Source organism: Podarcis pityusensis (assembly GCF_964106645.2).
Source record: "Podarcis pityusensis genome assembly, chromosome: 8".
Classification (NCBI taxonomy): Eukaryota; Metazoa; Chordata; class Lepidosauria; order Squamata; family Lacertidae; genus Podarcis; species Podarcis pityusensis.
The window spans coordinates 30,075,388-30,093,665 of NC_138033.1; the positions used below are offsets into that span (position 1 = coordinate 30,075,388).

Below are 18,278 nucleotides of genomic sequence, written 5' to 3' on the forward strand. Positions count from 1 at the left end.
CCAGAGCAGCGCACGAAAACGCCGTTTACCTTCCCGCCGAAGCGGTACCTATTTATCTACTTGCACTTTGACGTGCTTTCGAACTGCTAGGTTGGCAGGAGCAGGGACCGAGCAACGGGAGCTCACCCCGTTGCGGGTATTCGAACCACCAACCTTCTGATTGGCAAGTCCTAGGCTCTGTGGTTTAACCCACAGCACCACCCACGTCCTAGCGCTACCTGCGTCCTGCTCTCCATAGGGACAAGCAAATGACATAATCAGAGTCCAAGATAGCATTCCGACCAGGCAAAAATAAAAATACACGAGAAAAGCACGAGAGGGGAAGCAGTGGGGCCTGGAGCAGGGGTGGACTTTGGAATTTCAAATTTCAGCAGCGCCCTGTGCAAAGCCAAAATTTGGCGCCTCCCCCTCTGCCTCTCACCTTCCATTCTGTTTAATTCACTACATAATAGTTGTGACTCCCTTAGGTGCTCCTAGACTTAGCACCCAGTGTGGCAGAACCAGATGGGGAACTATGACCCTCCAGATGTCCTCCTGTCACCTCTGGCACTTGGTTGTTGCTGGCTAGGACTGATGGGAGTCAGAGTCCCACAACATCTGGAGGACCACAGGTTCCCCATCTTTGGAACAAAGCTTTGAAGGTATCCAGTGCCCTCTGAGTATCACTGTGAGTGCAGCTGTACAGGCCCAGTCTCTATTAGGCTACAACAACACCCATGTGATGGCTAGAGCTGGATCTGCAGTCCTACAGCTCAGCCAGGGCCAAGTGACTTGAAGAGTCGATATGGGCGGGCTGGCTCTATATAACTCTATATAACATCTGCTCCAAATCATGTTAGTCTGAGTAACTCATCTTTATGCATAGTAGTAGCAATCTCCTGCTGCCTTCTCTTCCCTCATACCTGTTATCCAGCCTATATCTGACGTCATTCCTGCCTCCAGCTCTTTAGCTTTTGTTTAACCAACCATCAGCCTGTCTTTTGACTACATCTTCTGTAAATGTCTCTGACCCAGCAGCTTTTCTCCTCATCCCCATTTTTTTCTGGGTGCAGATCTTCAGCTTCTAACAAAATAATATTGGATAACATTGTTTCCAATATTCACCCTGCCCCTTGGGAAATGGGAGGGTAACATCCCACTTGCTGGGATTGTCTGGCCGAGAGAGTCTCTTGTCTTTGTTCTACACTCAGAATTTGTGTGTAAGTGTGTGAGCTTTTCAAAACAGGTCCCTGAGAAAGCAACAAGACATATCTCTGCCAATTAGCTGTTGGTCTAAGTTCATGGTGCTGATTTTGCTCTATGAAGCTGTAAATTGCTTGGGGCTGGATCACCCGAAAGGTCTTCTCACCCCTTATATACCCAATTCATCACTGTGCTCTGCAGGAGAAGAGCTCTCCTAGATTCCATTTAACCAGGAGCTCTCTTCTGCACCATGCAGGAACCAAACCTTTATTGCACCAACCCTTTGGGATTCCCTCCTTTAAAATATTAGGTGTTGCCTCTGTTTTCTTTTTGGCACCTTCTGTAGACTTTCCAACAAAACTTTTAGGTAGAGGTCTTTCCCAGCATGGGTCTATATTGGGATTGCTTTAAATATGTTTTTATTGTTGTATTGCTTGTTATTTGCTGGCCTGGACTCCTTTGGGAGGAAGATTGGGAAATAAATTTCATAATACTCATAATATAGTATCATACATACAAGACAAAGATAGATAGATAATATAATACGATATAAATATTTGCTTGGCTATAGGCAGATTTGAAGAGCTGCCCTGGGGAGATGGGAATGAGTCTAATGGTCTTAGTCCAATGGTCCTCTGAGAGTGCTGGCTTTTGACCTCGCTCCCAGTTTTACTGGGGGCAGCTCTACAATTCTGCTTCTAAGCCAACAATGGAGAAAAGGGGACACGATGACTGGGAACAGTCACCAAAAACAAACACACCAAGGTACAAGTGGTTTTTCAAGGGAAATTTCAGCTCCCTTTCCAAAGCACATCTTTCATCCTGAAGACTGAAATGGGCAAACATTTGGCACAGCCATAGTTCTGCTGTATGCAGTTCACAGATAGTGAGACGTGAATTGCAAATTAATGAAGGAAAAACTCAGAAAATTTATTTTGCTGTTCATTTCTGGAAAGGATCTCTGGTTAGTCTTCATTATTGAATGAATGCTGAGCGGTCTGCTGCTTAATTAATATGTGGATTATAAATGTTTCAAAACATTTAGTATCTGTTTTGCTTCTCTTTAAAAAGATGTTTTCTTCCAACTTTGCAGTTTTTCCTAGAGTAGGTAGCCTTGTGCTGCTTTTCCCCACAAGACCCCATATCATATTAACTGCATATGGTTAAAAGCAAGAGAAAAGCTAATTTGATGGGGAAATTCTCATTAATAGGCGGCATTTAAATTTGGTGCGAGTAAATGCACTGGACTATGAGGTAGAGTAATTTAATGCCAGGTTAAATGGTGCATTCCACTGGATTTTCATTAGAGGAAGTCGGAAAAGTTTGGAGAGAGAGTTCCCTGGCCTTCTGGCTTTTAATAGGTTAGTCACCAGGAGCAGTAACTGGTGTTGATTGAATTGATGATGAGAACCATATCAGGAAAAGGGGTAATGGGTTCTGTGTTATCACAGAGAAGTTTTAAACTTAGAGAAAGGAAAAGGGGGCACTTATAGCCTACATTCTATTTTGTGATATGACAGGATATCTCTCTATATTAAATACAGGAGAAGTCTTTCTGGGAAACTTTGCTAGACTTAATTAGAACTCTTGATTTCCCTTGGAATTATTCAGATGCATAATATAAGAGAGAACCTTCAAATATGTCTCATATTTAACTATAGATATAATTCAGCAATATATTTGGAAAAAAATACTCCTGGAATTTTTTAATAGCTGTAACAAAACTACCTCAACATTTCTCAAGTGTTTTGCTTCAAGCAGAACCCACAGGTTTGCTTCAATTTCCACTTTAGGCAAAACGTGAATTGCCTTCTACCATGATGCCTTCTTCACCAACAGTACAGAACAATATGTGTGTGTGTGTGTGTGTGTGTAACATCTTTATTGAAAGTTCAGAAAGTACATAGTTATATGTGCACTAAACATGGTAAGCTGTAAATAAAAGAGAGAGAAAGAAAAAGAGAAACAGCACCCGTATAGAAGGAAAAATAAAGGGGAGAGGGGGAAAAACCCAAAACTATATACTTTACAAAGTTGTTATTGCACTTCACCAGATCTTAACCTATTACAGTATTTGTAAGAATGGACAAATATAATAATGGAAGTTAAACAGACCACAGCCGTTGCACAGAGATCAAACCAATGGCACAAGAGAATGCCACCCAGGCACCTGAACTGCCACACTCTGACCAGATGGTTGCCTAAACACCTCCACCAGACCTGCTTAATTGTGGCATCAAGTTTGGGATGGGTGAGATGGACTTTACCCTCAAAGGTTCCAGTTACAGATAGGTAGCCGTGTTGGTCTGCCATAGTCAAAATAAAAAAAATCCTTCCAGTAGCACCTTTAAGACCAACTAAGTTAGTTCAGCTATCTGCCAATCTCCCATTCCCACCACCCTTCTGAGTAATACCCCTCCCCACCTTCTCACTATATAGAAGGATCTGGCAACTTCTGTTTCAGTGTATCTGAAGAAGTGTGCTTGCACACGAAAGCTCATACCAAGAACTAACTTAGTTGGTCTTAAAGGTGCTACTGGAAGGATTTTTTTTTATTTTTACCCTCAAAGTTTTTGCAAAACTCTTGCAATGCGCTGCTGAGCTGGGTGCATTGGAGACAGAGAAGTAAGCTTTCTTTGCTGCCGCATAGCAAACATGACTATGTGCTCTGTCCTGTCACACTCACCATGAGATTTGAACCACTTGTGCTGTAGCTGTCTGCTATATAGTCCAATTGTAATCACTACTACAATGCTCATTGCAAGGGGAAGTGAGTGTACTGCATAATGCTTTTCTCAGGTTGTTTGAAGGATGTGGGGGGAGGGGGTGTTGATAAGCTTTCCATGACAATATGACATAGATGTTACTAAGAAACCCACTTTATTGACAAGAATGTTTTCCCGCTTACAATATTCTTGAATCTACAAGTGTGTACCTGTGTGTTGCTTTAGCAACTAATGGAGGTTAATGTGCTCCCCCCTATTTCACCTGTGATATGAGTTGATGTGTGTATCTGGAGGGTGAAAATTTAAGAATGGAGGATGTGAGCACTGGTAGATTCTCATACTCCATGCTATTAAGGTAATGTATTTGTGGCAGTTGGTCATATCTTTATCTAATTAAGAGCTTAGTAAAAAGGTAAAAAGGTAAAGGACAGTTAAATCCAGCCCCCTGGATGGTTAAGTCCAGTCAAAGGTGACTATGGGGTTGTGGCGCTCATCTTGCTTCAGGCTGAAGGAGCTGGCATTTGTCCACAGTCAGCTTTCCGGGTCATGTGGCCAGCATGACCAAAGTGCTTCTGACGCAACGGAACACTGTGACAGAAGCCAGAGTGCATGGAAATGCCGTTTACCTTCCTGCCGGAGTGGTACCTATTTATCTACTTGCACTGGTGTGCTTTTGAACTGCCAGGTTGGCAGAAGCTGGAACAGAGCAATGAGAGCTCACTCCATTGCGGGGATTTGAACCACTGACCTTCTGATCAGGAAGCCTAAGAGGCTCAGTGGCTTAGACCACAGTGCCACCCACTCCCCTAAGAGCTTGATCTTGGGAACTGGGCTTCAGGCAGCCTTAACAGAACCTGTCAGGGAGTACTCTAGTTTAGGAAGGTCATGTGTACCCCAAAGTCCAACTTTGGTACAATGGAGACTTTGTTACAATCCAGCAAACTTTTATTAAGTGTAAATGGCACCAAGTGAGAAGTCTGGGGGTGCTGTGGTATTCGCAGGCACTGCCTTGCCAACTGCAGACACATATGATATATATTGCGTTGCCAGGGTGGTGCTCGTGAGCACACCTGTGACCTCAGAGGCCTTCTCTGCTGCCACAGCCCCCTGCTGAATTAGGCTTGAAAGATGCAGCAGGTTGTGGTGTGTACTTGGTTGTGGGGGAGGACATAACAGTTTCTGTGGTTTGTATATGTGTCCGTGGGCCTAAAATAGTTGACAAACCCTGGACTATATGACTATGGGAAAATAACTTTAAATGAGAGCTATGGTTCTGAAGGAACATAGTTTCTGTCTTCCTCGTAAGCTGTAGTCAAAATGAGAGAGTTAACTTTTTAAAAAAAGAAAAAAGAAAACACCACACAATTTAAACAGCAGAACAAAATATAATAGAAAAAACAAGAATAGCAGAAAAAAATAAACTCCTTTTCTCCCAGGCCTTTGACTAATTAGCAACCTACAGCTTTTCAACTGAGGAGGGGGGTGTTGCTTTGTTTGCTATTATGTTACGTATTTTTGTGTTTCATACTGCAAACCACCCTGTGATCCTTGAATGCAGGGTGGTATATATATATGTAATAAACCAACAAACAAACCTAGGGAACTGCTTTATTCTTGGTAGGCGGTGAACAGAACAAGTAATTCTGTCCTTTGTCAGTCTCACTGATGCTTAACCTCAATTTGTGTGGACTTTTTGAAGGAACACATTAAAAGTGTGGACATAAATTGCCTGTACAGCTCCTTTTACATAAAAACACACAATTTTCAGTTTTTTGTGTGCATCTTTTATTTAGCAAGGGGTGCACACATTTTTCACACCGAAGCTGCATCATGAAATACGCCGAAGAGGGTTATCCGACAAAGAGTCGTGTTCCAGCCCAGAAAGAAGTTTGGTAGCATTGTGTTGGGTCAGCCCACTGGGAAAAGTGGACCAAATGAATTTTTCCCTTGTCCCTACATCTGAGTCCGATTATGGGTCCTTTTATCCTGGTGTTGCCTACACTGGCTGGCTGAGTCTTCAGTGCCTTCCTCCAGCCCTGCTTGCTGTGGACTGGACCTGGAAACTTCTGTGTTCAAAGCTCTGCCACTGAGTTATTGCCTCTCTCCAGTGTTTTTATGTAGTATAATTTTAGGTCTTAAGCTGATGAAAGCAGAGAGAGAGAGAGAGAGAGAGAGAGAGAGAGAGAGAGAGCACTTTAAATTAAAATCCACATTTAAAGTTTTTTTAAAAAATAAATTGCCTTAGCCAGGTGAGAGGCAATAGGATTGGAAGATAAAACTGTAATTGTTCGTCAGAAATGTACATCAGCTATTTCCCAGCTGTGTCAATAGAACAGCTGGGAATTAATACCTGGGATATCGTAATGCCAGTTCAGAAATGATTGCTGAACAAACCTGTGTTAATAAAATTAACAATTGCCATCTAGCTGTGGAAGAAAAGTCATTCAGGGATGGAACCTAGGAGGCCTGCAGAATGTCACCAGCTATTATCTTTAATTCACATATCGAGTCAGCCTTTGTCAAGCTCATTGAGCCTGCCCTATGAGTTACTTTGACGACAAAGACATAAGTGTTGCTTTTTTTATCAGTGTGAATGAACATATGAAGCTACCGTAATTGTCAACCTTTTTGTTCATCTACTGTAGCTCTTGGGTAGGCAATCTTTTTTCATTCTGAGGGGTAGATTCCCTTCTGGACCACTTTCTGGGGCCAAATGCCAGTGGGAGGGAGGACAAGGGCAAACGTGGATGGAACAATAAATGTACTGTATTTTTTGCTCTATAAGACGCACCAGACCATAAGATGCACCTAGTTTTTGGAGGAGGGAAACAAGAAAAAAAATATTCTGAATCTCAGAAGCCAGAACAACAAGGGGGATCACTGCACAGTGAAAGCAGCGATCCCTCTTGCTATTCTGGCTTCTGGGATAGCTGCACAGCCTGCATTCGCCCCATAAGACGCACACACATTTCCCCTTACTTTTTAGGAGGGAAAAAGTGAGTCTTATAGAGCAAAAATTACGGTAATTTTTGCCTTGTTTCTACACACACTCGCACAGACCCATCCCTCTCTCTCTCCTTCCAGGCAAGCAAGAAACATGATCAGAGTTCAAGGGCACATTCCATCCAGGCAAAAGCATCCACAGAGAGTGCAAAGTAGGGGCTGCTGAGGGATGTGGCCTGGGGAGGGTTATGGTCTGGGGAGAGTTTAAAGGATCAGCTATAAAGGGGCCCCAACCATTGTGGGTGGCAGTCATGTTGCCCAGGTAGTGCAGAGAAAGACAAGAGGTCAGGACTGTGCCACAGTCTGAGTAATCCCCGTTTTACAGTATTACACCTTCACCTAAAAGGAAGGCAGGAGATGGTTGGGCAGGTTGGTAACAGGATGGTTCTGCGTTACATGTTTAATAGGAAGTGCCTGGTGTGATTCTTCCCATTGTGATCTCTTTCAGGTTAACAGGATTCCAACTGCCTCCTCCCATCGTGAGTACTGGGGTGGTGCTGTCCTTGTGGCTTGTAAGCGATTATGCTGTCAGTGCTCAAGGATTTCAGGCAAACTATGAAGGTAGGTCAGCTTTTGGTGTCCAGCCTTTGCTTCTGTCAAGATCCATTTGGGTTTTCTGGGACAAATTATGTTTTGCAACTCAAATCCATTGTCTTTTTTCTTAAGGGTAATTCTGTGCATTATGTACTCTGTCCTGTATTTTGCTGCAGTTCTGTCCTGGTTTTAATTGTGTTTTCATTGTGGTTTTACATTACTGTTCACCACCCTAATATTTTAGTATATAAATGCTTTTTTGGGGGGAAATATATAACTATATTATTGCTTTGAATCTAAAATTGGACCAATACTGCTTTCCTTACATTTTTTTAAAAACGACAACAAAGAAACTCCATCTACTGTATCTGTTTATCTATCAGTACACACACACACACACACACAGAGAGAGAGAGAGAGAGAGAGAGAGAGAACACAATGGCTAAATTGACAAATTATGTGTATGTGTAAGAAAGAATCAAAATGTTGAGTAATTCCATGGAAATGTCAACCCATTTTTCATTTTCATCTATTGTTAATATGCTCTGTAACATTTTAAATACAATTTTCCAAAGTTTCATTATCTGGCAACAATTTTTCAAAATGGAATTTTACATGTGAGTAAAATAACTAGAAGTGTGACATCCAAGATGACAAGACAATAATTTTCTTCTAATCTTCAGTTAAAGATATCTCCAAGCAAATAGGCAATAGATTAATGATCCTTTATTATGTTGATAGCTTTGTTTTTTATTTGGTAACAGAGAAGAAGGTTTATGTTAGTAATAAGATCAGAGGAGCTTAGGGCAATCAAAAATATGTTGGCTGAGTGTGTTATGTTGGTCACAAAAGCACATGGAGTGTGAGAGGTGTAGGGGCACCAAATTCTGGCGTTGAGGGAGCTGCTGAAATTTGAGACTCTAAGGTCCACCACTGTTGAATATGCCACTGAACAGGTTCATCCCACTCGCAGGAGAGCCTACTTGCTTGCACAGTCCCATCTCTTGAGATGTGAATCGTGCCCTGTACCCACGCCGCTCTTCAAAAGAGAAGCCCAAGGGGCATGTCCAGTGCTGAGAGAAAGTTTTCAGCTTGTGCCTATCCGTGTATCTTAGAGCTATGTTTAAACCATGCCCTAATTCATGGGTAGGCAAACTAAGGCCCAGGGGCTGGATCTGGCCCAATCGCCTTCTAAATCCGGCCCACGGACGGTCTGGGAATTAGCGTGCTTTTACATGAGTAGAATGTGTCCTTTTATTGAAAATGCATCTCTGGGTTATTTATTGGGCCTGCCTGGTGTTTTTACATAAGTAGAATGTGTGCTTTTATTTAAAATGCATCTCTGGGTTATTTGTGGGGCATGGGAATTTGTTCTTTTTTCCCTTCAAAATATAGTCCTCCCCTACAAGGTCTGAGGGACAGTGGACCGGCCCCCTGCTGAAAAAGTTTGCAGACCCCTGCACTTAACTTATGGAATAAAGTATTCGGGAATAATCAAGTTGAGAGTCGAAGTGCCATGAATGAGAGTGGGAGCTTGGGCAATATGCTCTAACTATATGCTCCCAGTGGTCAGGGATGATGGGAGCTGTAATCCCAAAACATCTGGAGGGCCGAGTTTGCCTATGCCTGATATAGAGAGACATGTATTGCATCTCTGTCTGTCTCTATATCTTTCTATCCATCACAGACAGACTGATTTGGAGTTCACACTGCCTGCCTTGGCTTGCAGACAAGCAAGTGCTCTTAGTACCCTTCCCTGAGGATTACGTATGCTAGCCATGTCGGTACGATGTGAAATTAATTACAATCACCTCTACAGCATACCTGATGAATATATGGTGAAGTGACATTTAAAATAAATTGAGGGAGTGTTTTGCAGTAAATGGGAAATCAGTATGAATTCCGCACCACATCCTGGTTAATACCAACAACAGTTCATCATAGCAGAGGACGAGGTTTTTTGTTTTTTAAAATAAGCACATTAATACTGTGTGCATGACAGAATTGCATTATAATTTATAAACCGCTGCCTCTTGGCTGTGCTGTTGTTTGCGTGGAGGGCATGAGTAACAAGTCAGGGAAAGCTAAATGCAGTGATGGGAAGGTTTGTTCTTTATCATAAGGCAAATAAAGAAGGAGCAGTTCTATAAAACAACAAGCTGGGCTTAATAAAGTTTCAGAGCTTTTTGTGCTGATTTCTGGTTCAATGCTTAGCTGGGAAACATGCTGTCTACCATGACTGTCTGGTGCTCTGGTAGTTGATGGTGGTCTGTCCATTGGATAAAGAAAGCAGCAGCTATACTGTACCTTTGATGTGTTAATGAACCAATCCATCCCACTTACTGATAAACTAAGCATAATGGTGGGTTTTTTAAAGAAAGAAAGAAAAACACCAAGAAGAATTTGGTGTTAGAATTCTCATTAGGACTAGGAACCAATTCATTTCAAACATCCTCAGATGTTGAAGGAGGTGTGAAGTGGAGTGGGTGACTTGAAAGATTTGGGAATCGATCCCACCTAGGCTTGGACCTTTCTGTGGTCTCTTAAAGCTTTTTCAGGCGTCCCCTTTGCACCAGGATGAAAATCATATGTAAAATGATGATGACCTTGAGATCTCTTTGGAGTTCCCAGTACGGTGCATCTTAGGGACAATCCAAATTGCAGTTTCAGTTTTAAAACTCACATTTGCGCAGCAGTTGTATCTGCTTTTCCTTCCTGCATGTTCACTGTAAAAGAGAGACACATACTTACTCCTCGTTCCAATAATGGCTCAGTTGTCTCTTGCACATTATCCCTACATCATTCTGACAGGCTGTTCACCTTTTTTAATGTCAACCTTTTTAAAAAACAAATGCATGCTGTATTCAATTTAATGCTCGTTTAGCAGGCTGTGTCTGAGGGAAAAAGTTAGAGTGTTTAATCGGTTAATCTATAAGTAGGATACCTTTGGCCCTCCAGATGTTGTTGGATTTCAGGCCCAGTCAGCATGGCTATTGCTCAGGGGTAGTGGAAGCTGGAGTCCAACAACATCTGGAGGCAGAGTGAGGCCTACTATGAGCTTCATTGAGCCACTTGACTCAGGTGGCAGACAGGAAAGGGTATGCTCCCCATCCAATGCTCACTGGTGGAAGCATGAGATACAACTGAGTTGACTCCTTCTCATCCATGGTTGCTTCAGTCCCACCAGTCCCTCATAGCCCACTCACTGAGTACATACCTTCCAACATTCCTCAGATGAAAATGGGACGTTAATCACTCCTCCCCCAACTGACCCTCCTCGACTCCCCATTTTTTGTGTTCCCTGCCCCACAGAGCATTTCCTATCAGAAGAAGGGCAAGTGCCTATCAGGAGCTTGTCCTACACTTGAGTAGGACCCTGGCAGAGACACATGCCCGACTGCCATGTTCTCTCCCTCCTGGTCATTCATTTGGGAGCTTCAAAAGCTTTCTTCTGCCCAAACATCACAGCAACCGATGCCAACAGACATCGGCACACAGGGATCCGCAGAGTGTTCGCAGTTTGTGTGACAGACCTCAGCAACTCAGCATTTTGGCTAATCTACTCTATTTACATATAAACACACACGGAGCACTGCAACATGGCTCCCTCTCTCTCTAGCATCAGACAGCAAAGAGAAAAAGAGCAAAGGACAATAGTCCCACTTCACGGAACACAGTAACACAAACATCCTGTCTCCGTCACTTCCCACTCTGTGGAGTCAAAACATATACCGTCATGTAATAAACAAAAATCCCATGACTGCAATCATGGAGCAGGAATTCTAACAGTGCCACCACCACTACACCAATGGGACACAGCAGACATGTCCTCCACCATCCTGAGAAAACCCCTTAACCCCGATTTTATTTTTTTCTTTGGTAGATTTACAAAAAGAAAACACACACCAATGAATGAATTTTAGAAAGGGCAAGGTTAGACACGGACACACAAAACATTCCCCCACCCCAACTTGTGCTCTACTCTGCTCCCCCTTTCTTCCAACCAAGGACAGCTCTGCCCTCTGCCTGCCCCCTCAGAGCCAGCGTGTCATGTGGGCCTTGGCCTTGGCGACGGCAGTCTTTCCTCCTCCTTGCCCACTCTCCAGCAGCAGCTGCTATGAGCTTCCAAGGGAGGAGACCAGCTGCTGTGGCCATGGAGAGACAACAGGGTTTCCTTCTTAGCCGTGACCATTATCATCATTCGGGACAAGCACTGGCTCTTCTTCCTCACCCAGCTTGGCAGTGGTGCTGCTGGTGGGGAAAAAGGGACATTCTGGGATCAAGTCAAATGGTTTTCATAATTCTGGGACTGTCCCTAGAAAATCAGGTGGGTGTGTGAATATGTGAGTATCTCCAGTGCCTTCTGCTAGCACACCCATTGCCGACAAAACAGAAGTGACACTGATCCTCTGTGACTCAGTATGAGGAGTCCTTTGTGGATGCACTTGTCCAAAAAGCACCTGCGCTACTGAAGGTCTGCCACAATGGCTGCAAAGTGCTATTTAAAGATAACTAGCTTTCTAAAAAGGACGTGGGTGGCACTGTGGTCTAAACCACAGAGCCAAGGGCTTGCCGATCAGAAGTTTGGCGGTTTGAATCCTCATGATGGGGTGAACTCCCATTGCCCGGTCCCTGCTCCTGCCAACCTAGCAGTTCGAAAGCACGTCAAAGTGCAAGTAGATAAATAGGTACTGCTCTGGTGGAAAGGTAAACGGTGTTTCCATGCACTGCTCTGGTTTTACCAGAAGCAGCTCAGTCATGCTGGCCACATGACCTGGAAACTGTATGCCAGCTCCCTTGGCCAGTAAAGCGAGATGAGCGCCGCAAACCCAGAGTCGTCCGCGACTGAACCTAACTGTCAGGGTCCCTTTACCTTTACCTAGCCTTCTAAAAGAATGCCTGCCGTGGCACAAAGATTTACATTTAAAAAGTGCGCTGCTTGATTCAGAAATATTGTTTCAACCCATATGCTAATCTAACTGATATATCAATCAGCTACACAGCCAAATGCATATGATTAATCAATTTCACATTTCTTTATTCAGGTTGCAGCCACAACATTCATACTGAAGGGAAATCAAGGAATGAAACAACTAAAACATGACCAATTTAATTTTAAGAGGTTGAAAAACTGGTGGGAGGACAAGGATAAGAAGGTGGTATTCTGTTGTCAAAGCTGCCAGTCAGTCAGAGCAACATGCAGCTGAGTCATGCTACAAACGAGCAAAACTTGCATTTCTTCAGTTTAACCCCAGAGATTGTCAGAAAGCAATATGTGACCTTCCAAAGTGCAGCAACTGCTGTTTTGATGTAAAAACAGTCTGCCTCTTCAGCAGTCCAGGAGGCAGCAGTGGATTGCTCAAGGAAAGTAGAAGGGTTCAGATGAAACTCCCTTCTGTGTCATAGTGAGTGAGACAGAGTTCTGGGTACATCCTCTGGGTCATGTGGAATGTATGGGGTGATGGGGAACAGTAGTATTATTATCATGCTCCTTCTGGGGTAGTTTGCACACCTTTGGTCTCCACCCTGCAGTCAGCTCTCATGTGTGGTTCCTAGAAGCTGTCAGCATGTGACAGCAGCCACACCTTAGGAAACAGCTGCTACAGGCCGGCTAAACTAGGTGGAGGTAGTCAATGGGTCTCAAACCCTTGGTGGCTTAGGGACTTCCCTTGTCTTTTGAAGACAGGCTCCAGCAGTTTGAACGAATGAGACCAATAGTGGGTCCAATGGTCAAAAAGGTGGTTTCTGCCAAACATGCCAAACGTATTGCTCTGTTTTCCTTTAGACCACATCAGTGAGGCTGGGGGTGTGTGTCTTATTGCCTGGGCAGCTCAGGACTTCCATATACATTGCCCAGGCTTGTGCCCCAGAGGGGTCACTTTGGTGCTGCTAATGCATCAAAAACCATGTAGGAGGCAGCAGTTATGAGTTACCAGTCTCCGCAGCCACAGTGATTCTGCACTGGTTTGACTTAAGCATGGCTAGCTCACATGGCCACATGAGCCTCCTGCCCCTGAATGAGTGGGGGATTATCCGAACCTCCCTACTCTCAGCTGCATATGTAGTGCTTTGACATGCAAACACCTAGCTTTATTAGAATGTGGCTGTGGGTTATTTTCACAAGGACTGATCAGATTTGACATTTATTTGCTTCCATTTTTTAAAAGTCCAGACTGCATTTTAAGATTTTCTAAGGCCAGTCCTAAAGGGCATCTGGATGAAATTTACATTTCCTTTGTTTAAGCCTCTCTAATCTACACATGGAGTAAGTTTGGACCTTCCGAAGACTCTTATTTTAAATGTTAATAACTCTGTTAGTAGGCATAGGTCGAGATGAGGCGACAAAGCTCTGGTGCATGTCTGTATCCATGACTTCCCCCATTCTAATTGGCTCAGGGACCTAGAGGCATGGAGATCTGGTCCCCTTATGTGGAACTTTGTTAGTTTAAAAATATGGTGGAACTAGTTCTCTTTGGCTTCCTTCCTCTTGCTACTTTCTGCCTGCATATGTTAGAGTCTTTACCAAGTCAAGCAATTAGTCTATAAGAAGGAGTTCTCAGGCAGAGCTATTCCATTAGGGGATGGAGTAGTCGTGATATGGCCACAGATACGGACATTATTAAGTCCGTATCTAAAGCATGTATCTAAGGCAGGGCGGCCCAACTTTTTGTACCAAGTGGGCTGAAAGAGTAGTTCAACACAGAACTCACAGGCCACACACTGTCTTGGCGGTGGGGGGAGGGGAGTGAGGCCAGCCTTCTTTTGAAGCCATCCCAGTAGGTGGCCATCACTGCCTCCTGGGAGAGTGTGTTTCAAAGTTTAACAATGCATTCTACTTCCTTTTATCTGTCCTGAATCTTCCAACATTTAGCTGCATTTGATATTCACGAGTTCTGGTGTTGTGTGTTTGTGTGTGTGTGTGTGTGTGTGTGTGTGAGAGAGAGAGAGAGAGAGAGAGAGAACGTTCTTTTGCATTGTTCTTCTCAGGGAAATCATAGCATTGAAAGGGACCTTGGCGGTCTCTTTGTCGAACCTCCTGTTCAATGCTGGACTTGAAATCTGTCATGCCATGGTTCAAGCTCATTTCCTTAGGTGGTTTGTGATGGTTGTGTACTATAGCATGCAGTCGAGAAAAGTGTGGTGCTTTGTTATCCTGCTCCATAGAGGTGCTCTGTTCTGAAAGTAGGTGAGGATTCATTTTCTTGTGTTGTGATTCCAGCTGTGACAAATTTGATGGCCACAAACATTGAAAAGCAGTAATTATGCATTGAAGCATACTGCTTATTTTAAGAAATTTGAAGCATTTACATACAGAGAGAAGCAGCCTTAAGTAAATGACAGTACCCCCCCCCCCCTCTCTCTCTCTCTCTCTCTCTCTCTCTCTGTGTGTGTGTGTGTGTCCCTCCCTCCATCTCTCTTTCTGTTCCCCTTCCCCAATGCTTTCCTTTCCTTTCTTTTTTTGCACAAAATGTTTATTTGTATTTTTAACAGGCTGGTTCTGTAGCACTATTCAAATTGTCTTCATCCCCCACAAGTGTTCCTGAAGCCACTCTGCTTTCCGCTCTCTTGCGTACCCATCAGTTTGATTTGCAAGCCTATCTGATTTTGCATGCCTTCTAAGACTGCATTATTTTTACTTTAGGAACACATGGTTCAGTTACTAGATTGCTTTACCATCTCTCACAATATTAGAACTCAGGGTCATCTGGTGAAGTTGATTACCAGTATGTGTGAGGGACAAACTGACATGACACAAAATTCACACATAGAATTTGCTACCGTGAAATTGTGGTGGCAGCCTCTAGATTATATTGACTTTCCTTTTAAGGACCAGATATATTCATGGACCATAGGTGTATTGACAGTCAGTCATGATAGGTTGGTGGAACCTTTATGTTCAGAAGTGTTATACAGTGGTACCTCGGGTTAAGTACTTAATTCGTTCCGGAGGTCTGTTCTTAACCTGAAACTGTTCTTAACCTGAAGCACCACTTTAGCTAATGGGGCCTCCTGCTGCCGCCGCTCTGCCGGAGCCCGATTTCTGTTCTTATCCTGAAGCAAAGTTCTTAACCTGAAGCACTATTTCTACGTTAGCGGAGTGTGTAACCTGAAGCGTATGTAACCTGAAGCGTATGTAACCCGAGGTACCACTGTATAAGCAATGTACCTTTATTATTTATTACCTTTGAATTATAGATCCTGGGGGAAGATCCCAGGGACAAATCATCACTTGCATACTTTGCTTCCAAGTGTCCGCAGAGCACATGATATTTCAGAATTGGAAACAGAGTGTTGGGTGAAATGTTCTTAACCTTACCCACATGTGTCCACTCAAAAGCTTCAGCAGAATTGGCACTACTACAGATGCCACATAATATCCAAACTTGTAAGAACTCAGTTGTTTGGTGTGGCAGCATCTGCACTTTGGAACTTCCTGTCCATTTAGATCACTCTTTTCTGTTCCTGCTAAAAACATTCTTGTTTAGACAAAGTCTAAAAGGAAATTTTAATCAGTTTTAGTATTTTAACTTTTGTATGTTTTAAAGTATGTTTGCCATTTTTTCTTGATGTTCTTGTTTTATCTTTTTTTTTGTAAACCACTTTGAGGTTTTTTAACAATCAAGCAGTGTGTGTGTGTGTGTGTGTGTGTGTGTGTAGAATTTTTATGAAATAAATAACCTGGCTGTATTACTCCTACACATGTGCGATCTGCTGGATGATCTTTGAAGTATTTTCCATAATAGTTATCTTATAAGAACATCTGCATCTTTCACAAATTTAATGCATTTAAATGCAGGCAGATTTAACAGCAGACATTGCTGGTTTTACAGTTTCTACCTGGTGGAGAGGAGATAAATTATGAGGCTGGTTAAAAAATAACAATATGCAATCCAAACAGCTATCTTGATTTATGACAATAGAGAGAGCACAACATGAAAGTGGATCTGTCACAAGGTTCAAATCGGGAGCCTTGTGGGCAAGGCACCAGTTCTTGCACTGCTAGGGTTTCTGCTTGAAGTAGAAAACTATAATACTATAGAGTAGAGTTGGAAGCTCTAGGAGAGCAAGTCCCTTGCCACTACCAGCTATATAAATCTTTGTGTCAAAATCCTTCCTTCAGTAGTATTTACTGCCGTGAGTTTAGGTACACTTTGGCTTCCAGGTGTTCCACCTGCTGCCTACTCAGTGGCAGACCTACATTTTGGGAGCCCTGAAGCTTGAACTGTTATGGGGGGCCCTTTGCAACCAGCAGCGAGGTCTGGGTAACCACTGTCATCTTCTACAATGGGATTGTTCCATGACTAATTGCCACATATTTACAATAGCTGTGCTACTGACTCTCAAACTTTGGGATTGTTCAAATATATACATCAACAAAAAATATTGATCATTTTGAGTTGTGCGAATCAAATTGGGTCTACTAGACCCAAAAAATTTAAGCAGTGTTGGCCAAAGTCGCTTTTGGGCTCTCTCCAGGATTATTAGGGGTCCTGAAGTTTAAGCTTCATTAGTTTCACAATAGATCCGCCCCTGTGCCTCCAAGTTGTTGCTGTCTACAGTTGACCCCTTTGCCTATGCAATCCTGTCATCTGTGTCTGGTCCTGAGAACCTTAGGAACTGCTGTCTGGGCACAGCCCAGTCTCCTCTGCAGCCTAATCAGTCCCTTGAACTAATTTTCCCAGCGCTCTGTACTTGGCATCTAAAAATGTAGACCCTTCCATGTCTTATAAACCAGAAGGTAGATCAGAATCTACAGGTAGATCTCCTGGCTCCCTGCAGAAGACCAGCAAATGTTTCTGATTTCCAATGATCTAGTCATAGAAAGTAATGTTACAAATTATTTTTTTAAAAAAATTATAAAAACCCACACCCATTATCTGCCATAGCTGGCCTTGTGCTAATCATTTACCTCTTAGGCCACTTCCAGATGTTCTGGAATTATTATCCCACACTTTCCAATGAATATTTTTGTAAATTTTCTTATTGAAAAAAATTATGATTTGGGGAGGACAGAGTGGGTTTGCAGCAGAAGAGTGCCAAATAAATGTTCTGTGTGCAACATCAATTTGCCAGATTGTTGGAAATAGTAATAATCTGGAAGCACCTTTAATCTCACCAAGCTGTAAAATGAGGGTATTGATTGGTGCCTCTGGCCAAGTTTTTTATGCAGTTGTCCTGGTCAAATTTTGGTGTATTTTTCCTCAGTTCTCTGACCAGTAGCAACTTATGATGGGGGTGAGGAGGTAAAATAAAAGGTTGGGTTTCTAATAAGAGATTTGTATTTGTATATGCAGGTTACCCTACCATAAGACTTGTTGGGTGCCATATGCAATTGGTTCTGCATGTGGAGCTACCATTTTACATTTAGCTACAGGAGGTGGTGCTGTAGCAAAAGAAAAAGAAAGAAAGAAGGAAGGAAGGAAAGTGTATCCTATTAGCATCTGCCACCCCTTGGTTTGAAATCCACCCTCCACCTGACAGTGCCAAACATCCAAGACCTCTAGGCAACCAGCACTGACCATCCCTATTATAAAGCTCCTCTTGCTGCTGCTGTGTGAGGTTAGGAGAGGAAAAACCCCTCTCTCTTCTTATCAGTGCCCCAAGACCATTTCATTTGCCTGATCGGCTGCAGCCTGTTAGGAAGCAGCTTAATGGGCTTAAAATAACAAATGACCTGCACTCAGCCGCATCCCTCTTAATGCCTTAAATTATTGATCAGCCTCTAAAGAGCGCCTCTTTCTTTTCAACTTACCTTCCAGATGGCTTGAGCCTTTTAGGACCTAGAATATGTCAGTGATTTTCATATGAATATACGAAGAGCCCAGCTGCTGG

General features: G+C 43.1%; 1 protein-coding gene across 4 annotated transcripts in view; it reads left to right on the forward strand.

Annotated features, from left to right (window-relative positions):
* CSMD2 (CUB and Sushi multiple domains 2) overlaps positions 1-18,278 on the forward strand; it is a 501,247-nt gene that overhangs the window by 87,452 nt on the left and 395,517 nt on the right. For all 4 annotated transcript variants that reach the window (XM_081018274.1, XM_081018269.1, XM_081018275.1 and 1 more), the window contains exon 3: positions 7,360-7,472. In XM_081018274.1, coding sequence (XP_080874400.1) covers positions 7,360-7,472 — 113 coding nt within the window. The remainder of the gene's footprint in view (positions 1-7,359; positions 7,473-18,278) is intronic.